General features: G+C 39.0%; 3 protein-coding genes across 3 annotated transcripts; 1 reads left to right on the forward strand and 2 right to left on the reverse strand.

Moving 5' to 3' along the window:
* The first annotated feature begins 4,383 nt into the window (after positions 1-4,383).
* LOC134821614 (uncharacterized) lies at positions 4,384-6,141 on the forward strand. Its single transcript, XM_063832315.1, has 3 exons — positions 4,384-4,939; positions 5,076-5,990; positions 6,089-6,141. Exons 1-3 carry the CDS (start codon positions 4,384-4,386, stop codon positions 6,139-6,141), a joined length of 1,524 nt encoding a protein of 507 aa, XP_063688385.1.
* A 594-nt stretch (positions 6,142-6,735) lies between these two features.
* Positions 6,736-10,625, reverse strand: LOC134821989 (uncharacterized). The gene is made up of 8 exons (XM_063832821.1): positions 10,447-10,625; positions 9,155-9,256; positions 8,817-8,999; positions 8,356-8,667; positions 7,995-8,087; positions 7,749-7,834; positions 7,418-7,553; positions 6,736-7,261 (listed from the first exon to the last, which is right to left on the reverse strand). Exons 1-8 carry the CDS (start codon positions 10,523-10,525, stop codon positions 6,819-6,821), a joined length of 1,434 nt encoding a protein of 477 aa, XP_063688891.1. The 5' UTR covers positions 10,526-10,625; the 3' UTR covers positions 6,736-6,818.
* An 873-nt stretch (positions 10,626-11,498) lies between these two features.
* Positions 11,499-21,569, reverse strand: LOC134821615 (hemicentin-1-like). The gene is made up of 15 exons (XM_063832317.1): positions 21,481-21,569; positions 21,063-21,100; positions 17,771-18,076; positions 17,111-17,533; positions 16,567-16,884; positions 16,054-16,371; positions 15,400-15,732; positions 14,048-14,338; positions 13,496-13,894; positions 13,253-13,372; positions 12,943-13,072; positions 12,621-12,746; positions 12,399-12,481; positions 11,771-12,211; positions 11,499-11,506 (listed from the first exon to the last, which is right to left on the reverse strand). The coding sequence occupies exons 1-15, from the start codon at positions 21,495-21,497 to the stop codon at positions 11,499-11,501; spliced, it is 3,351 nt and encodes a 1,116-aa protein (XP_063688387.1). The 5' UTR covers positions 21,498-21,569.
* Between the last annotated feature and the right edge of the window lie 830 nt (positions 21,570-22,399).

Here is a 22,399-nt window from a genome sequence, read left to right on the forward strand (position 1 = left end):
ATATAATTTAGTTTAAGTGTTATTTTAAAAACATTGTAGTATAATCATTTTGAAATGATTGCAAAATAGTGCTTTTAAAAAATAACTTGTTTCATTAGATAAAGAAAGTTGACATGGCCTCTTACTATATTAGGATCAGCAAATAATTGTACATTTATATTACTTTAGTAGTAAACATCTAACATAGGTAGTATCCAAAAAGCATGATGTGAACTTATCTCGTAAGGTAGTTTAACAAGCTTACCACCGAGTGAAATTCGAGTGCAATTATGTGATTTATGAACCCTGCTTGCGAAAATGTGAACCATGTTTTCGATGATATGAACCCTTCTTGGGCTGTACGGGGGGGGGGGGGGGGGGGGGCCAATGACTACCAATGGAGACTAATGGGGACTAAAAATCATGGGGACTGGAGGTTAACTCGTTGACGTAATTCACCATTTGTCCCCATAAGTCCCCAGAATTTTTGACAGTTATTTATGGTTTCCAAGTTAGTTTAATAACGATACGATCGAGATGTTTTGTCCAAGATAAGAGTAGGATAAACCTGACTTAAAAGTAAAATGATAAGCCCGGTTGTAATGTGTTCTACCACTGTACAAGTCAGTTCAGATTGAGGTAAATTGAAGTTTAGCTCTCGTGAAGGTAGAAGTAGCCGACTCGCTGAACTATCTGAATCTTATAATCGAATGAAAAATCATGAATTAACCCTTCGACTTACCCTCCTAATACACTTAAAGATGTTAGATGATGGGTGAATGAGTATTTATAACAGCCGTTCTGTGAACAGACTTGGTGATCTTTATTTTAAGGGGGGGGGGGGGGGGGGGGGGGGGGTGACATGTCTCCAATGTCTCCAATGTCTTTTTTGAAAAGATAGGGTGCAGAGACATGTCCTGGAGACATTGAAAACATTGGAGACACAGCTTTTGGAGACATTGGAGACATTGGAGACATTGGGGACATTTGAGACATTGGAGACAAAGCTTTTGGAGACATTGGAGACATTGGAGACACTGGAGACGTAGATGTATGATTGGAGAAAGAGGAGGATCTAGGAGGAGGTTGACCCAGGAGGAGGACTCAGGAGGAGAAGGAGGAGGATGAGGACTCAGGAAGAGGACTCAGGAGGACTGAGAAGGAGGAGGACTGAGGATGGTTGTGGAGGATGGCTGAGGAGGATGGCTGAGGAGGATGACTGAGGAGGAAGATCTAGGAGGATAAGGACCCAGGAGGAGGAGGACCCAGGAGGAGGACTCAGGAGGAGGAGGAGGAGGACTCAGGAGGAGGACTCAGGAAGAGGACTGAGGAGGACAGAGAAGGAGGAGGACTGAGGAGTACTGAGGAGGATGGCTGAGGAGGATGACTGAGGAGGATGACTGAGAGGGAGGAGGAGGAGAAGAAGGACTGAGGAAAAGGAGAAGGAGGAGGACCTAGGAGGATGAGGACCCAGGAGGAGGACTCAGGAGGAAGAGGAAGAGGACTCAGGAGGACTGAAAAGGAAGAGGACTGAGGAGAACTGAGGTGGAGGAGGACTGAATAGGAGGAGGAGGGGGACTGGGGGAGGACTGAGGATGAAGAAGACTGACGAGAAGGATGAGGAGGAGGACTGAGGACTGAGGACTGAGGAGGATGAAGAGGAGGAAGACCCAGGAGGAGGAGGGATGAGGACTGAGGAGGACTGAGGAGGATGACTGAGAGGGAGGAGGAGGAAGAGGACTGAGGAGGAGGAGTGGGACTGAGGAGGAGAAAGAGGAGGACCTAGGAGAAGGAGGACCCAGAAGGAGGACTCAGGAGGAGGAGGAGATCTCAGGAAGAGGACTGAGGAGGACTGAGAGGGAGGAGGACTCAGGAGTACTGAAGAGGATGACTGAGGAGGAGGAGGAGAATGAGAAAGACTGAGGAGGAGAAGGAGAAGGTGGAGGAACTAAGAGGAGGATGAACCAGGAGGAGGACTCAGGAGGAAGAGGAGGAGGACTCAGGAGGAGGACTTAGGAGGAATGAGAAGGAGAAGGACTGAGGAGAACTGAGGAGGAGGAGGAGGAGGACTGAATAGGAGGAGGAGGAGGGGGACTGGGGAGGACTGAGGAAGAGGAGGAGGATGAAGAGGACCCAGGAGGAGGAGGACTGAAGAGGAGGATGAGGATGAGGACTGAGGAGGAGGAGGAGGACTGAGGAGGTTGGCTGAGGAGGATGACTGAGAGGGAGGAGGAGGACTGAGGAGGAGGAGGAGAAGGACTGAGGAGGAGAAGGAGGAGGACCTAGGAGGAGGAGTACTGATGAGGAGGACTGATGAGGATGGCTGAGGAGGATGGCTGAGGAGGATGGCTGAGGAGGATGGCTGAGGAGAACGGCTGAGGAGGATGACTGAGGAGGATGACTGAGAGGGAGGAGGAGGAGGAGGAGAAGGACTGAGGAGGTGGAGGAGAAGGAGGAGGACCTAGGAGGAGGAGGACTCAGGATTCAGGAAGAGGAGGAGGACTCAGGAGGAGGACTTACAAGGAGGAGGACTGAGGAGAACTGAGGAGGAGGAGGATGAGGACTGAATAGGAGGAGGATGGGGACTGGGGGAGGACTGAGGAGGAGGGGGACTTGGGGAGGACTGATGAGGAGGAGGAAGACTGACGAGAAGGATGAGGAGGAGGACTGAGGAGGAGGACTGATGATTGAGGAGGAAGAGGAGGATGATGAAGAGGAGTAGGAGGACCCAGGAGGAGGAGGACCCAGGAGGAACCAGGAGGAGGACCAAGGTCCCAGGAGGAAGACTCAGGAGGAGGAGAACGACTGAGGAGGACTGAGGGGGAGGAGGAGGAGGAGGAGGAGGAGGAGGACTTACAAGGAGGAGGACTGAGGAGGACTGATGAGGAGGAGGAAGACTGACGAGAAGGATGAGGAGGAGGACTGAGGAGGAGGACTGATGATTGAGGAGGAAGAGGAGGATGATGAAGAGGAGTAGGAGGACCCAGGAGGAGGAGGACCCAGGAGGAACCAGGAGGAGGACCAAGGTCCCAGGAGGAAGACTCAGGAGGAGGAGAACGACTGAGGAGGACTGAGGGGGAGGAGGAGGAGGAGGAGGAGAAGGAGTCTCCAAAAGCTGTGTCTCCAATGTCTCCAATGTCTCCAAAAGCTGTGTCTCCAATGTCTCCAATGTCTTTGTCTTTTTCGAAAAGATAAGGTGCGGGAGACATTGGAGACATTGTCACCCCCCCCCCCCCCCCTTTAAGCACTGGCAAGCACTCTTTTGTGAATATTCCCATAAATGATCGTCAAAAACAAAAGAAACCAATACAACGCCAATTTCAAATTACTGAGCATATCATTTCAGACAGATAAATACAAAAGTAATAAGAAAAATTGATAATGCGTTTATTTTCCTTGCGCTACAACTCGTGTTACTAGATCAATCTGATAAAATAAGCGTATATATGCAATATGTCTCCTCAATGTTGTCATTGGTAGTCGCCCCTGCCCCCTCCCTTAATTTACCTGAGGTACTCTAACAGCCCTCAAGTAGCTCCCAAGAAGTCAGGAATGTCCAGTGACCATTTATAAATATTCTAGACTTCAGTCTTGAGAAGTTTACGATCTGGTCTGGAGAAGCCAGATTTTTTGAAATCTAAATGGGGACTAATGGAGACTTTTGGGGACTAATGGGGACTAAAAATCATGGGGACTCGGGGTAAAATCGTTGACGTAATTCCCCAAGTCCCCAAAAGTAGTCATTGGCCCCCCCCCCCCCCCCCCCGGCTGTACATAGTGCAAAGTATTCCGCGGACTGGTATCAGGTATACGGACAGGACAATGGACATGTGATCTGCACCATCTGCCATCACGTAATAAAAAGTCCACGGACTTGGTTCACTGGGTTGCAGGGTTGGGCTTCTTAGATACTGCCTCGATATAAATAATGAATATCTATTATAATATTTCAAAGTGCACTAAAGAAAAATTACCCAAATTCGTAATTTATGTATCCAATTATATTAGGATTCCCTGGAGGTATATGATCGTTGAATGCAAAATTCTTACATCCAAATTATATAACAGTATAATACAAAAATTACAATCTGTGGGGGCGGGGGGGGGGGGGGGGGGGGGGGGGGGGGCAACCCCACAAATACCTATAAAAACCTATATCTATTACCTATTTTGAAATTGGAGGGGATAATAGGTATTAATAATTTAAATCCAGTCTCCATGTAGATAATGCAGAATTCTGAATGGATTTTTGGCCCTATACTTGCATAATTTTATTAGTCGTTAACAATAATACCTATAAATACCTATAAAAATAAAAACCTATAGATACCTTAATTATTAATACCTATAAAAATAATTTATACTGAACTGTCACTTGAACGCAAGCAGCTGATGATTGCGAATATGCAGAACAAATTCCCGACCAACAGGAAGCATGTCAAGACCAACATCAACCAGCTAAGACGTAAGATCACAAAGAGACTCAGAGATATCAACAACCGCAGTGCTGACACACTCGTCGAAGAGATAAACAACACAGACGACGCCCGGAGATACTTTGGAGCCTCTAAGATACTCGCCAAAGGATATGTTAGACCAGCTCTAACCGTCCACAACTCTGCTGGGAATATCGCAGGTACTAATGAGGAGAAAGCGAGAATTATTAAGGAGTACTTTGAAGCTGAGTTCAACGACGCTGATGAGCCTACCCTTCCTGCCTTCCTTGACCCCCCATCTAGCCTTAACAGTCCCATCACCGTTGCAGAGATAGAGAGAGCCATCAGTAAACTCAAGTCTGGTAAAGCAGTGGGTATTGATAAAGTTCCTGGCGAGGTCATGAAAGCCCTGAACAACCCCCTCCTTCATGAAGAGCTAGCTAAAGTGTTCAACGAGTCTTTCGAGAAAAACATTCACATTGAAGCAATAGGAGCAGGCATCCTCACACCACTGGCTAAGCCTGGTAAAACTCGTGGCCCAGTTAAGTCGATACGACCATTGACCCTGCTGTGTGTTTCTAGAAAGATCCTGTCACTGATAGTGCTAAACAGAATAGAGAGAGCTGTGGAGTGTGGACAACTTCACCGGACCGTTCCAAGCTGCCTACAAAGCTGGCAGGAGCTGTGCCGACCTAGTTTGGGCACAGAGCATGCTCATATCTGTAGTAATGAAGAAGGAGTTTGAATGGAACAAAGTGAGTATCGACATGTCAGCTGCCTTCAATACCATCCGCAGAGGTACAACAATCAGACTACTAGAAGCTGCAGGATGCTCCAGAGACGACCTGAGGCTTGTACAATACCTCATGGCTAACACCACTCTAGTAGTCAGAGTGTGTTCTACTGACTCAGAGATGTTCTCTTTCAACATAGGAGCCTCTCAAGGAGACAGCACAGCTGGTAAATTGTTTACCCTCAATCTAGCTGGAGCTGTAGTGCACATAAGAGCAGTCCTCCCCTCAAAACCCAACCCTCCGATAGCCGATAACCACATGCCTCTTGAGTCCGGCTATTCAGACGATGTAGAGGAGATTGGTGAAAATATGGAGGAGTTACAGGATATCTTTCAGATCTCCAAGAATATTCTCAGTGAATGGAGTCTCTTTGTCAATGACACAAAGACAAAGTTTACCAGAGTGTATTTAGAAGAAGTTGGTGCCTGTGACGAGTGGGGTAATGAACTAAGAGGAAAAGAGGAGTGGAGAAACGAGACGCTTCTTGGTACTAAGCTTGGATCAGAGCAGGATGTTACTAATAGAATAAATAAAGCTAACTCTGCCTTCTGGTCATTTGACAAGCTGTGGTGCCAGGGATCAGAGAGGAGTCAGATAACTGAGAAGAGAAAGATCAAACTCTACGACTCACTAGTAGTATCAGTGCTCCTGTACAACTGCTGCTGCTGGGCCGTACCTCAGCATGTTCTAGAGTCTGTAGATGTTGTTCAGAGGAAGCACCTCAAGCGCATCCTACACATCTATTGGCCTAGCTCAATATCTAACAAGGCCCTCTACGCTCGTACCCAGACCAGGCCCCTTTCCGAGAGAGTGGAAAAGGCACGGTGGACAATGTTAGGTCATGTTCTACGCAGTGACAACGACACGCCTGCCTACCAGTCTCTGTTATTTGCGACACTAGGATGTCAAACACTAAAGGGACGAGTGGGTAGACACAGGACTAATTTGTATGATATTATTGTGAAAAAGGACCTATTTAAGAGACAAATTTATTTGAAAAATGAAGATAATTTTACCAACTTAGTGAACTTAGCAAGAGATAGAGTAGGATGGAGGAGTTTATTTACTTTGAGACATATTGAACGAATGAGTCTTCGTAAGCGTAAATAGGCCAGCACTTTGCTGAGCCTCTTTAGGTGCTCTTTTGTTTATAGATGTTATTATATATATAAAAACCTATACATATTTTGAAATCGGAACCGATAATATGTATTTATGGGGTTGACCCCCTCCCACTTCCAATCTATTACAATTCACTCAATCAAAAAATAACAAACTATAAGAAAATATTATAAAATAACGAAGTAACTTTACCAAATGGGGTCCAATTCCTAGCAAAAAATATTAATTAAGCAAAATCACTTTCCTTCGAAAAGTAAGTTCCTTGTGTACATCAACAGTCGAATTATGAGTTACAAAAAGCTAAAAAGGCGACAAGCCAAAGCAACTATTAACATCTAAATTGAAACTTTGATGTCTATTTTTGCTTAGGAACGGTAACATTTAAGATAACTGTGTAATACATGCCGTAGCGATATATGAATTACTCATAATAGGCATAAATCAACTTTAAATGTAAAGATATTTTATCTTAACTCGTGATTGTGATTTATTTCAATTCATGATTGTGATAAATTGTAGGTTCTTTAATATTATGTCTTATTATGTCTTCGTTTCGAGCATAATCATATGGTGTATCATCTGGTGCAGAAACAGTTCGGATCACAACGTCATTATACACATGACCAGTAGTGGGCGAGGTTCCAGCAATTGTGTTGACATAAGTAGCCTCTTCGGGGGTAACATGGAGAACAACATTATCATAGTTGTGTCCAGACAGGGTGATGACTTCAGCTTCCATCCTTTCCATCGTCAACTCCCCTCCTTTCAGTTTGGAAACAACAGCATTTGCATAGACCACATTTCCAGCAGATGAACTATTCTGATTGCGTCGTGAGCGTAGAATATAAACTCCAGCCACTATTGAAGTGATAAAGAAGAGCACTGCCACACCTGATGATATCAAGACTCCAATATTTTGTTTGGGGTTGCCTGAAAAATAGTGAATAATTACGATAACATGAATTACACAACTACAAGTGTGTCAGGAAACGCGAATTTACACTGTAAAACCACAAGAAATTCCTCAAATTTCTTGTAGAGATTGAAATACAAATAATGTTGAAACTTTGAAGGTGGTCGACTCACTTTCACACCCTGTAATACTAGGACCAACTATTTCCGTAGACGCTTTCAATACTTCTGATGAAGTCGTAGTTTTGACGTTACAGGAGAAATTCAAGTTAAGATAGTCGCATGTTGTTGTGACACTGAACACAAGCTTCTGAAATAAATGGTGATTTATAATGTTAATATGACAATTTAATCATTCACTAACATTTATATACAGATCAGAACTGGCAGACGCCAGACAAGCCAGGTTTTTTGTTAGTACCTTCATGTCATGACCAACAAGAGGAAATATATTGCAAGATTCACGAATTAACATTTAAAAACTAAAACGTTATGAAAAGCTAACCGTAGAAGTTCTAGATTGACGTTCAGTGGTTTCTAACATACTATATTGTCCTTCATAGGTTAGACTTGCTGACGGTGCGGGAAATCCTAAAACATGTGATGTTCAGCAGTATGTTCAAATTTTGAAGCATCACAAGACATGACCCTTGATTTCAAAAAAACAGTCAAGGTAAGATTATTTTGTATTTTTACTTTAGGTGTATGAATCACTAAATATGATATGTACGATATATAAACTTATAAATACCTTGGACAAGACAAGTGATAGATATCTGAGACCCCGTCTCAATGAATTCCGCGTCATTGTAAGTGACCTTTGGTGGTTCTAAGAATTCCCGGTCTGTAAAATTGGATTTAGTATGGTAGCTTAAACATCTCAATAATAAAATAAACAACCTTAAAGCAGCAAAATATTTGATAGTTTGAAAAAAGCTGAATTTGGCATGTTAATTATTTTCTTGAGATGTAATCAGCAGTGCAATTTTCAAATACTCCTAATTTCTTACAAAGTTACAAGTTAAAAAAATAATGAACTGAACGACAACAGACACTTAATACAGAAACCCATGTCTCAAAAGTTATGAAATGAAAATTCTATAAAAACTCACTATTTATGTACACATTCACTGCCTTTGAAATAGTTTCGCCGTCATGATCTACAACATTACAGTTAAATGTGCCAGTGTACGTTGTTAAGGGGTTTTTCACTCTTAGCGTTGAATTCAGTGTAAAGTCATCTTGCTTTCCCTTGACAATAGTCACAGATTTGCTCAAATCAAAATCCAAATCTTTACTATGTGTCCAGGTGACAGAGGTTATGTCGACCAAGGGCTTTCCAACAATGATGCAATCTACTTCGATAACCCCATTATTAAGTACTGATATTGTCTCTTTCAAGACATTCACCTGTGTTTGTCTCACTGAAATAGTAACCTGTATTGCAGATTTTCAAAATGAGATAAATATTATAAATTTTAATGTAATTATGATGTTGTTATTGTTAATGATTTAAACACAATAAAACTTATCATAGCCTACAATTTTAAATAGTGGGAAGTAAATCTCATACCGGTTGTTAATTTGATCTCTGACTTGTTTTCTCTCTGACCACTCCGGCCTTCATTGTATCCTTTACACTTATAGTCACCGTCCGAGTCGTACTCAGGTGTAAAAGTATGTATACAAGTTAGTACATGTTCACCAGAACATGAGAGGGATTCCACTGACCCATCTTTTTTCCATGTTTTGGTTCCTGATAATTTAAATTATAGTTCCATCAAATGATAATTAAAGAATATGACAACATTTTATAATTATCATGACTAATCAAGAATTCGAGCGATTAAATCGAATGTGGATACCGATGATGATAATATCATCAGCCAGTTTGGTAATAGAAACACTCACCTAGATTAGGCAGGATAAGATCAACCTGATGGGGTGACAGCCCACCTTCAACTTTACAGGTGATGGTTTTATCCTCGTGGTAAGTAATGGTTTCTTCTGAACCTTGTTTTGATTGTTTAAAGTTATCACCATTCATTAATGTCATAGCAGAGTTTGAAACAATTTGAAAGAGCAAGGGGGGGGGGGGGGGGGGGGAGGGGGGGAGGGGGTGACATGTCCGCTAATGTCCGCCTATGTCTTGCCCTTTTTGGATTCTATGAGACAAACGGTCGTGTTTTTGGGATATTAGCGGAGTCATCCTCGATACGTACCTCTGAAGGCAGGGCTCCCGCTTCCGAGCTCGCACTGCAAAAGGGAGGCCTGCCTTCAGGGATCGCATTACAAGAGGAAACCCTCGAGTCCAAAAATCGTACATCGAAGGGTAGTTCCGGACTCCGGATTTCGAAAATCGAACAAATATTTTTGGCTAATAATGATCAGGGTAGCTAGCATGAATCGTGAACAAAAATAGTTTCAAGAAAAACTTTGAATTAAACTTTTACTTAGAAAATGTTCGGTCCGAGCCATTCTCGATACGTACCTCTGAAGCCTGAAGGCAGGGCTCCAGCTTCTCGAGTCCACAATCTTATATCGTAGGGTAGGTCCGGACTTCGAGAACCGAAAAAATATTTGACTCACAAAATTTTCGGCCCGAGTTTTTTCTTAAAATTTTTTTACCTTAATAAAAAAGTTGGTCCTTTTTGACCCCTTGCCCAGATTTTATGGGGGGCAATGGCCAGAACCGCTCCATGTGTTTGTAGATCACATGATACCGATGTAGCGCATGTATTTCTAGATCTTGTGTCCAAGTTCAACATTTCTTGACATCTCACTTCGTACTTCAAAATACCTTTAAAACAGGATCTATAGGGTGAACCACATAAAATGCGACTTTTTGAAAAAATATCACCCTGCCTCATTAGAAGATTTTAACAAATTTTAGCAAATTTTAACAAAATTTATCAAAATTAAGCAAATTTTGTTGTCCACTTTTGTCCGCCTATGTCCGACTAAGTCCGTTTATGGCCGCCGATGTTCGTCTATGTCCGCCTATATCCTGTCCTGCCCTGTCCTTTTTGGATTATATGAGACAAGCGGACATACACGAACGTGGCAACCCCCCCCCCCCCCCCATCCCGCAATTATACTCATATGAAATACTTATCATTCGAAGATTCATCCTTTGGGACTGAGACCACGCAAAATGAACTTAAATTACAGATTAGAGAATAAAAGTAATAATATCAACTAACTGGGTGTGATTGTAGCCACGACATCTTTGTACACTGTGACAGAAAATGCCATAGTATCAGTCATTACATCATTGTTCATTGCTCTGTTTTCGGCAGTAACCGTAAAAGTCCCATCATAGGCCCAATTTACATCATTTGCTCCAATCGTTTTTGTGCACGTCAGTGTATTGGTCCCAGTGCACACGTTTGAATCACCTTTCCAGTCAAAAATGTTGATACTTTCACTGTCCAACTTCACCAAGTGTGGTGACCGACCACCATTAAGTTGAAAGTTATAAACCAATGAGGTTCCAAAATCAACTTTGATATTGTCTATCTGATCAATCTTCACGTTTCTGACTGAAAGATTTAATCATAATAAACTATTTTCTTCATGGGCTGACTTTTTTTCTCGCCGTATTGAAACATATTATACTTAAATCATTAGAATCATAATGATGAACAGATTCGAGAATTTTGATTCAATATTCATATTAAAGTAAACAAACAAGAAAAATAAATCAAAGATCACAATTATATACATAAAATACTTTGTCAAATTTTCACGTTCATAAAACGATTATTATGGGGCACGGTACATCACCCAATAAAAAGTCTCGAAAAATAACAGAATTACGCAAAATCAAGCAAAGGATGACAAATGTCCCAAAAAGAAAAAATACATGCAAGCACCTAAACCGTCATCTTATTCTATATTTCAGCGGTACCAATTTAATAATAGCAGTCTAGCAGTGTCAGTATGCAGATTAAAGTTCACTATCAGCTCTACAATATTTATTTGCATTTAAATAGACAATTTGAATTACAGATTTAACATATCTTTCATAAGTGAATACTATGATTTCAACTTTTTTGAATACTATTATTTCAACTTTTTTTAAAATTTTTCAGAGCCAATCAAAATTTTCAGAGCCAATCAAAGTGTTCAGTTAGAAAATTTCATAGCTGGGTATGAATTCTTTTTCTTTGTGCCAAAAAGTAGAGGCAGAACAATCTTAATCATCAAATTATCGATTACCCAATCAAAAGGTATGCTGACAAACCCTGACAGGTCACAACACTGACAATAATCGTGGGTGATTTTAAACTAAACATGTATCAGAATAATCAGACAGACACAGCTGTTGTTGACCGGGCTATCTCCTTACCAACGACAGCACTTTTAAAAAATTCGTCTTAATCTTAGGGGATTATTGACAAACAGCCGTTTTCATTAACAACGAATGTTTTCAGTAACTTTGAGATATTAATAATCTTCAACGTTAATTCTTACTATTTACGATCATAAAAAATAACATTAATTTCCGGATCACACCACACCAACCCACTATGATGTCCAGCTCATCTTCAGCGTCTTGTTCTGCCATCAAATCAGCTTTATTCTTGGATAAACACTTGTAGGTTCCAATATCATCATAACCGGAGCTTGTAACACTGCTAACATACGTTAAGGTATTTCCACCAATATCCACTGTAACAGAGTCTGGAGTCTTTGATGCTGTGGTGTCATATAAAACAAGGTCTTTAGGCGTTGAACTGCCGAAAGGAGTCTGAATTAGCTCAAGATAGAATGGAATCCTGCCACCTTCTGCGACACAAGTTATTTTGAATTCGTTTCCATAATAAACTTCGTCTAAATTCGATGTTATAGTATCTGTTAGCTGCAACTCCACGTTTTTAACAACAACTAACGACCCAGTCGCCAAACTACTCCTCTCATTGGTTTCACCAGGGAGTTTATTAAAACCGGTGCAACTGTACTGCCCTGCAATCAATATAACCAGTAAGTTTCCACATAAAATTACAAGTGTATGATAAACAAGATCTATTAATAAGTGGGATTGTATAAGATGACATACCTTCAATAAAAATTATTATTACAAACAGTGCTAAATTGATTCGCATCTAATCGAACAGCAAAGATAGTTCTTGAATGTTCAGTTATATCAAACCTTCGTTGGAATAGACTGGACTGGACATCTCATACTTGCAAACTAGATTAAATTCTCCAGTACACATCAATGAATTTCCTGAACTGAAATTGTGTATTTTTGAAGGGTATTTCAGTCTTTTTAGTATACTCTGAAGCTCTGATATGAAAAACATTCCACTAGTGTAAATTGGATGATTTTATTTCGGATTAGCGGAAGTTAAATCAATATTTTTTCCTTTACCTGCCTCGCTGCCAAGTCAAGTTGGTGCTACTGTCCGGAATATTGAGAGTTACTTTGTGAGGTTTATCGCCTCCTTCGACATTACATGTAATAGTGTATGCAGACCCATAGGTTATTTCTGTTTCACTGCAAAAAGGATCAGTCTATCCAGTGCTACTTTAAAAACATCAGTTTTGTCTGGGTTACAGCAGATATTGGCGGCGTATGTCAGTATCTGTTTTGTAGCTTGATAGTTGACTAAAGACTACACATCTAACTCGCACGAGTTAATTTTTAAACTAAACGACTAGTATCATGACAATGCAGTTCAATAAGTTCTAACCTTGCAGGAGTAAGGGACACAACAACAGTCTTAGATACAAATATTTTAACAGATTTGGAATCTGTTCGCACTGCATTTCCCGCTACTTTGTTCAATCCAGTGCAAGTGTATGTACCTCCAGCGGAGTAATCTGAAGTTTTGCATCAGGTTTCATCATTTTAAAAAGGATTTGATTTACAGTTTAACGGTCCTTACCTTTATGATATATTTACCACTGATAACTGTTCTAAAGATCTATAAAATAGGACATTTCTTGCATACAAAAATGTCCTTATCTAGCAAGTAAGTGTTTCAACAGCGTTTAATGTACCGTTAACAGTGTGTGTATATGTGCATTTCTTGGAATAGTCTCCGTCATCAGTACAGGGGAACGCTCCAGTAGAGATTGCAGTACCTTCATGTACGAGAGTAACACTGTGGGGTTTTCTTCCTGTAAAGCATCAAGGAATAAGTAAAAAGCAATTAAATTCCATTTATAATCCTATGGTTTGAAACAACTGTTGAAAAAACTGTTGAAACAGAATTTTTAGTTTCATGCACTCTTATAAATTACCTCCAGTTGCTGTACAGGTTATAGTAAATGCATCCCCAAAAGATGGTTTATCAGTACTGGCTGAGAGGGAGACAGTTACATCAGACACTACAGTCAGAGTTTTGGTGTCAATATCCGGTTGTGTGCCACCGTTGTCATTTTCTCCTTCACAAGAATAGTCGCCAGTGTTAAGCAATTCCAGAGGATTAAATGTGTTCTCGTACGAGATGTGGTAAGTTTCTTTGTCTACATCGGTGTCACTGCCACTGGGATAAGATTTTAAGACCTGAGTCCCCTTTTTGAAGATAAGTTTCGTTGGTAGAGGATTTCCTTCTACTTTGCATGTGAAAGTGACAGAGGATCCTTTTAGAAGTTCTGATTCGACTGGTGCCTGAGTTAATGTGGCGTCTGCATTTCCCACTGTAAAAGACGTAGTTTTAGTAATAACCATGAATCAAAGTTGAATCTATAACTAGGCAACATTATTTGTCGACAACCGGAGGAAATTGTATTTTACATGGTTTAAAATAAAACGGAAGTTAAGATATGAATCCTATCTCACAATTTGCTTACCTATTTTCAAGCTGACCGAATCAGAAGATAGTTTATTAACTGTATTGATAACGTTTTTCCCATTGCATGTATACAATCCAGAATCCGTGTATGATGCAGCGGAAAAGACTTTTTTGCAAGTTTTAGTAGTAGTTCCAGAGCAGGTCATCGCAATAGTTGAAGCTGAACTGTCGACTGTTTTTGTTAATACAGGTTCACTGGGTTCAGGGTCTCCTTTAACAACGCAGGTTAGCGTGACTGAACTTCCTTTATTAGCAGGGTTATCGCTAGCTGTAAGTTCTGTTGTACTTTCTGAAATGAACAAGAGTGTGAGTCAAGTAGGTGAAGAATTAAGGGAATCAGGAGGTTACCGGGATTGGCAATTTTCAGCTATCCCGGTCCCGGTCCCGGTCCCGGTCAACCGGGTCAAGTCAAATTTTTCATCCCGGTCGCGGTCCCGGTCAAATGCTGATTTATGATCCCGGTCCCGGTTAATTCAGGATTCTTGGTCCCAGTCCCGGTCCCGGTCCCGGTCAATCACTCAAATTTGCCGGGATTTTGACCGGGATCTTTTACATAATTTCATTCACTGTGATTTTAAGTTTTTACTTTCATTCATTGTGAATTTCATCTTTAAACAACCTCTGAGCCAAATAAAACAATGTTTAAAATTGCTAAACAAGTTTACTAGTTTAGGTAACTAATATCGTTACATAACTCATAAGTGCAAACTAACATCAAGTTTTCAACTCGGGCTACGCCCAATTGTCAATTGGAATTGGAGAATGAAACTGTTGAATAATTTGAGGGATCATTGATCGAGGAATGAGGAATGAGGGTGAACTTGAGTAATCAGTACATGAACATTATTGGTGTAGTACATTAGGCCCATGCCCCATATTGACGGTTTTTTTTTTTCAATTATAATGTAAATGAAAGTTGCAGCTTTCAATATGAGAATACCAGTTTTGGTCCCGGTCATCCCGGTCAAATCCCGGTCATCCCGGTCAAATCCCGGTCATCCCGGTCAAATCCCGGTCATCCCGGTCATCCCGGTAAAATTGGATTGTTGGTCCCGGTCCCGGTCCCGGTCCCGGTAAGATAGAAATCCCAGAAATTATTGGTCCCGGTCCCGGTCCCGGTCACGGTAAATTGATAATCTCAGTCCCGGTCCCGGTCCCGGTCCCGGTCAAGTCACATTTTGTATCCCGGTCCCGGTCCCGGTCAGGCCTAAAATCATGTCCCGGTCACCTCCCTTAGGGAATTTAATATTTTCTCAATCTACAACAAAAGTTGTTGCTTTAAATGATCTTATTTAATTTGGAAAACATAGTTGCTCCTACTAAAGTAGCTACAAACAGAATAATTATTACCGTATGATAAGGTAACGTCGTCAAAAGCTGAGTTCACTATAGCTGATGCACTATCAGTAGTGATTTTATACCATTTAGTTCCGACAGTGCATTTGTAATCTCCTGCATATTCCAACTTAAAGTTATTTACATTAACCACATAGTTTATCTTATCATTAGAACTGCATGTAACATCCCCACTAGAGCTTGAAGTCAAACAATCAAAACTCAGAAAGTTTGGTCCACTGATAGTTACAGATTCTATAGGATATCCACCCACAGTACATGTAATTGTAGCTGTAGTATCGCCTTGTACAGTAACAGTTGTTGGAGTGATTGCTGCAGTAGGTCGGGCTGCAATGATTTTATTTTGGGTTTGAAATTTGGCATCAACACGTTAAATAATATTATCAATATATCAGAACTTGTCTTCTTTAATGATAACCGATTTGATTTCAACCGAAATCAAATCAGCAAAAAAACAATTATCCTTAAAACACGTTTAATGATATTATTAGTCAGCATCAAATATCAATATGATTATTCTTTAAAAACTTTATAATAGTACAATACATAGATTGTACCGATGTTAGCATCACTAACTATAACATACGACTTATCATCATAATATATCAGAACTGGCATTCTAAAGTTACTTTCTATCGTGAAACTTACCAGCAATGACAACGTTTGTCGTCTTCTGATACCACAACACTTTGTTTGGAGTATTAGACATCCCACATTCATACACTCCACTTTTATCAGATGTAATACTTGGGCCGAAATCATATACTTCAGTGGCTGATTTACCAGTCAATTGATCGGGCATTTTATACACTGTACTAAAAAACACAGTGTTTCCAGAACTTAGCGACCCCTCACATCCTATTTCGAACTTAGTGTGAGACTTCGTGTTATCAGAGGTGTCATACCACATGTAGTCAGGAGGAGACTTTGAGAATTTGAATAGGAGCATAGGGTTAATCTTAGCAACTGAAAATTAATTAGAAATTAACAATGTCATACTCATACCAGTTCATGATCTTATAATAGTCTTTCCACTTTAAAAATTCAAATCGAAACAGACCACATTATTATATAGACCCCACATTCAGCTATTTTAGAAATTTGATGAAAGGTGGCTGGTGGATACATTTGATTTATCACTAATTAACAACTTTTACTTACGATAGCTAATTAATTTGACATCCTCCGACGAGACATCAGAATTACACTCTGAATCAAGAATCTCACACGTAAAAGTAGCTGTGCCAACAGAGTCGATTGTAACAATATGTTCCCTTGTGTCTGCTATAAGGTTTTTTATGCTGTCTTTCCACTGGTATTGAGCATCGTAGCTACCACCGGACGTCCTACATGCAGCTCCACACATCAGTAACACCTTGTCACCAACATTGGGGTTAGATTTGAGCTTCCCAGTATCATCTACAGAAAGCACCATGTATCCAGTTATTATATCTAGTGGCTTGACCGAATAATCCCTCTCTGAAAGAATATTGACAATAATTTAACAAATCATTTTAATTTATAACCTTCACTAAGGTCTAATATTGTCAGTGTTCATTGGATGTTCTGGACTAATTGAATTATACAAATTTAACAACTCACTAAACTCTGATTGTATTTTAAGTTTTATTAATTACAATCCTAGGACCCTACATAGACTGTGGAAATTGAGTTATAGATTGGTTCCATGTAGCACTTCACCTACCTATAGAAACTTTAAGGACTGTTGACCCCAAGAGAACTTCTTGTTTGTTGACTCTAGACACTGCCTTACATGAATATTTCCCTTTATCACTTGTTCGTACACTAACAATTATCAGATCATAACGATCAACTGTGCTCAGTCTCATTTCATAATCCCCAGCAATTTCAAATTCATAACTGTCAAAATGAGTGGGGTTGTAGTAAGTCCACATATTATCATGGTTATCCTCCACTCTACCCGATTCTCCTTCTTTAAACCACTGTACATCGTAAGGTTCTCCATTAACTATAGACGTATCAAAATCATCTTCGTTTGGATTACATTGTAACCTGAATAAATAAACCCCTTCTTCAAGTTCATCATCTGATGTTGTTACCACCTGGTCTAAGTAGCTCTTTCCAGTACTATCGTATTCAATATTGTCTGATAGAAAAGAAATGATAAGTTACAAATTAAAGTTGTACCCTTACAGGAGTTTCGATATAACTCAGCATTTTTACAAAATACTGATTACATACGATAATGAATCATCAAATTTATTGCCTCATTCTCAATTTTAAACCAACTAGCAATGTTCCTAATTTACTTATAATTATATTAATGTGGTAATTTGAACTATTTCAAAAAGAATGCAGACTGAGCACTCTCCCATTTATTTACCTGGCAAGGTATATTTGACTGTTGCAACATCACTGAGAATAATATCGTCTCCATAAGTAGCTTTACACTGGAACAAATTATCCTCTCCACTCTCATCAACATCAGCTGCGTCTACTTCATACTCTGTTCCTGTAGCTCCACTAATCAGGTCTGTGTTACCAGGAGGTGTGTTGAAAGCTGTACCTAGCTTGTACCAGGAGTATGTTATGCCAGTTCTTCCAATAGCTACACAGGACAGAGTAACAGATCCACCAGAATTAACAGTTTGTGACACAGGTTGTGATGTGAACTTGAATATATCAGGTCCTGATAATAGAAACATATTACTATTGACTATTGAGAAATGAGACATTGGGTATAATTTGGGATTAACATTCAATGCAGGTATCAAATTTGACAAAACAATATAAAGACTATTTTAATTAACCGCATTTTTATCTGATGATAAGAATGGAATTTAATATTTTCTCAATCTACAACAAAAATTGTTGCTTTAAATGATATTATTTAATTTGAAAAACATAGTTGCTCCTACTAGGCTACTAAAGTAGCTACAAACAGAATAACTGTTACCGTATGATAAGGTAACGTCGTCAAAAGCTGAGTTCACTATAGCTGATGCACTAGCAGTAGTGCTTTTATACCACTTTGTTTCGACAGCGCATTTGTAATCCCCTGCATCTTCCAGTTTGAAGTTATTTACATTAACCACATAGTTTATCTTATCATTAGAACTGCATGTAACATCCCCACTAGAGCTTGAAGTCAAACAATCAAAACTCAGAGAGTTCGGTCCACTGATAGTCACAGATTCTATAGGATATCCACTCACAGTACATGTAATTGTAGCTGCAGTATCACTTTGTACACTAACAGTTGTTGGAGTGATCGCAGCAGTAGGTCGAGCTGCAATGATTTTATTTTGGGTTTGAAGTTTGGCATTATCACGTTAAATAATATTATCAACATATTATATCAGAACTGGTCTTCTTAAATAATAACTGTTTTGATTTCTACCAGAGTTCTTACCAGCAATAACAACGTTTGTCGTCTTCTGATACCACAACACTCTGTTTGGATCATTAAACATTCCACATTGATACACTCCACTTTTATCAGATGTAATACTTGAGCCGAAATCATATACTTCCGTGGCTGAAGAACTAGTAACCAGTTTCGGCATTTTATACACTGCATTATACAACTTTTCCGATCCAAGTGACCCTTCACATCCTATTTCGAATGAAGGGTGCGATTTTGTACTATCAAAGGTATCATACCACATGTACTCAGGAGGAGACTTTGACAATGTGAGCTGGAGCATTGGGTTAATCTCAGCAGCTGGAAAATAATTAGAAATTAACAATGTCATACTTATACCAGTTCATGACCTTATAATAGTCTTTCCACTTTTGAAATTAAAAATCGAAACAGACCTCATAATTAGTTGGAGATTAAATATTTATTAAATGTGATGAAAAGTGAATACATTTGATTCATTAGTAATTAACTACTTTTACTTACCATTGCTATTAAACGTGACATCCTCCGACGAGACATCAGAATTACACTCCGAATCAAGAATCTCACACATGAAAGTAGCTGTGCCATCAGAGTCGACTGTAACAATGTGTTCCCTTGTATTTGCTATAACTTTGTTTATGCTGTCTTTCCACTGGTATTGAGCATCGTAGCTACCACCGGAGGTTCTGCATGCAACTCCACACATCAGTAACACCTTATCACCAACATTGGGGTTAGATTTGAGCTTCCCAGTATCATCTACAGAAAGCACCATGTATCCAGTAATTATATCAAGTGGCTTTACCGAAAAATCCCTCTCTGAAAGAATATAAACTGTAATTTTACAAACCATTTTAATTTATACCCTTCACTAAGGTCTAGTATTGTCAATATTCATTAGACGTTCTGAACTAATTGGATTATAAACATTTCGTTACACACTTAACTCCAATTATATATTATGTTTTATCAATTGCAATCCTAGAGTATAGAATTATAGATTGGTTCCATGTAGCACTTCACCTACCTATAGGAACTTTAAGGACTGTTGACCCCAAGAGAACTTCTTGTTTGTTGACTCTAGACACTGCCTTACACAAATATGTCCCTTTATCACTTGTTCGTACACTAACAATTACCAGATCATAACGATCAACTGTACTCAGTCTGGCTTCATAATCCCCAGCAAATTCGACTTTATAATCACTAAACGTAGTTGGATTGTAGTAAGTCCACATATTATCATGGTTTTCCTCCACTCTACCAGATTCTCCTTCTTTAAACCACTGTACATCGTAAGGTTCTCCATTTGTTATAGAGTTATCAAAATCGTCTTCGTTTGGATTACATTGTAACCTGAATAAATAAACCCCTTCTTCACCTTCATCATCTGGTGTTGTTACCACCTGGTCTATGTAGCTCTTTCCAGTACTATCGTATTCGATATTGTCTGATAGAAAAGAAATAATAAGTAATAAGTTGAAGTTGTACCCTTACAGGTATTTCGATATAACTCAGCATTTTTACAAAACACTGATCTCATTTAAAAAAATTAAACCAACTGACTTTGTTCTCAATTTACTTCAAAAGATATTTGATATAATATATTAATGAGTTAATTTGAACTATTTCAATAAGAATGAAGACTAAGCGCTTTCCCATTTACTTACCTGTCAAGGTATATTTGACTGTTGCAACATCACTGAGAATAATATCGTCTCCATAAGTAGCTTTACACTGGAACAAATTATCCTCTCCACTCTCATCAACATCAGCTGCGTTTACTACATACTCTGTTCCTGTAGCTCCACTAATCTGGTTAGTATCTGGAGGGGTCCTGAAATCTGTACCTAGCTTGTACCAGGAGTATGTTATACCAGTTCTACCAGTAGCTACACAGGACAGAGTAACAGTTCCACCAGGATTAACAGGTTGTGACACAGGTTGTGATGTGAACTTGAATATATCAGGTCCTGAAAACAACGCTTCCTTTAACAGAATAAACCAGTAAGTCTCCGCTTAGAATTCAAAGTTTAATGACATGGTATGCATGGCTGTTTAAATTTTGCCTAATATTGAGTTAAATTTCCATTTCCTTTTTAGGGAAGGCAATGATAAAAGGAGATGCACAGTAAAAAATATAAATATTTACATCAGTTTGGCTATGAATCCTGTTTTAGGGAAAAGGAAATTAATTCAGTAAATATTTTCGACTATATTTATTTTTACCAATTGAAAAGTTTTTATTTGAAACACAGCAGGTACTTACCACACATGCAACAGCTGAACAGCAGTATTAGCAATAATCTGAAAATTAACAATTATAGTATCGTACTGAGGAGATAAGCAGTTTTAAGCAGTTCTAACATTAAAAACTGTATATAATAAACGATAAGGGAAAGTTCGAATAAATTTAGGAGAATCAGTTTAAGAAATGGTGGTATGGACATTGTCAGAGTTTTAAGATATTTAATTATCGGAAGATACTGGAAGATGTTATCCTACTCTTCGGTCATTATAAAGATTGAAAATCAGAATTAGGAATCAAAAATTATTATTTTCGCAATGCACAATTGATATTTTCCTCAGCAAACAAAAATGGTGTTTTATTGTGTCATTAATTCTGGTTCCAAAAATTAAAAACCAAGCTTGCAATAAGCAATCATCGATCACAGAAACTTACTTACTTCGATACAAATATCATGGTGACCTATCAGGTGAGAATATTGCACATTATTCAACCTCAATCGAACACTGCCACAAGAATTAACATAAATGTCCTAATGGAAAGTTTCATGATAATGTTATGAATAACAATTAATCAATGACAGTCAGTAAATTATAAGACTAATAATTTTGAGCATTTTAGTAATAAAAAGATTATAAGATATTCACGAGGTGAGACTAGCACAAGGAATTATCCTCACGTGATATGGATGAGATAAGAGGAAATAATATACTGATATATGATCTCAAGGGGGAAATAATAGGAGGCAATCTAAAATAATTTAAGTAGTAAGGTAGTAGTATACACAATACATCATATAATTCACAGTTCATTAAATGTTCTGAACTTAGTCTGAGATATTCTGATTCTGTCCTGGTTTTAGTTGGTTCAAACAGCACCAGTAAATCACTGGGTAGAGAGATAAAAAACAAAAATACATACACTTTTTAATTCGACTGATGTAGTTGTCATCAAAACATGGACCTTAAATTCCATCATTATCCATCTCAGTGGTAAAAATTATGTTTAACAGTGTAACCTTTCTTTGCCTTTTCAGTGTCCGTTCCAGGCAAAAGTGCTTGAGGATAAACTATGGAGATTGAGGTAAAGATCTGTTAAATGAATGAAAACAGGATGTTTTGATCACATGATTGGCAGGCGTTTGTTGTGCAGTAGTGTTGGAAAAGAATAAAATTATCTTGTTAATAGAATATTATTGATTATATTTTATGACGATGAATTATGAATTTCGATTAATTTACATTTATTTGTAGGTATTATTGAATTACGGTTCAGCTGGTTGCCTCAACACTGTAGTATGACTGAATGGTCGAGCCGTGATTATTAAAAAGAAAAGAAATATGACCTATAATTTATAA

The sequence above is a fragment of the Bolinopsis microptera genome, chromosome 10 (genome assembly GCF_026151205.1).
Source record: "Bolinopsis microptera isolate Bmic1 chromosome 10, MBARI_Bmic_1.0, whole genome shotgun sequence".
Lineage (NCBI taxonomy): Eukaryota > Metazoa > Ctenophora > Tentaculata > Lobata > Bolinopsidae > Bolinopsis > Bolinopsis microptera.

Coding starts and splice junctions, on each gene's coding strand:
- LOC134821614 (XM_063832315.1), top strand. CDS start 4,384: ATGCAGAACAAATTCCCGACCAACAGGAAGCATGTCAAGACCAACATC. Junction 4,940..5,075: donor CACACCACTGGCTAAGCCTG/GTAAAACTCGTG, acceptor GACCGTTCCAAG/CTGCCTACAAAGCTGGCAGG. Junction 5,991..6,088: donor TAACAAGGCCCTCTACGCTC/GTACCCAGACCA, acceptor CCTGCCTACCAG/TCTCTGTTATTTGCGACACT.
- LOC134821989 (XM_063832821.1), bottom strand. CDS start 10,525: ATGAACAATGATGTAATGACTGATACTATGGCATTTTCTGTCACAGTG. Junction 8,668..8,816: donor AGAGATCAAATTAACAACCG/GTATGAGATTTA, acceptor TTACTATTTCAG/TGAGACAAACACAGGTGAAT. Junction 8,088..8,355: donor AGTGAATGTGTACATAAATA/GTGAGTTTTTAT, acceptor CCAATTTTACAG/ACCGGGAATTCTTAGAACCA.
- LOC134821615 (XM_063832317.1), bottom strand. Junction 16,372..16,566: donor TGTCAAATTAATTAGCTATC/GTAAGTAAAAGT, acceptor ATTAATTTTCAG/TTGCTAAGATTAACCCTATG. Junction 13,373..13,495: donor AACCTGTACAGCAACTGGAG/GTAATTTATAAG, acceptor GATGCTTTACAG/GAAGAAAACCCCACAGTGTT.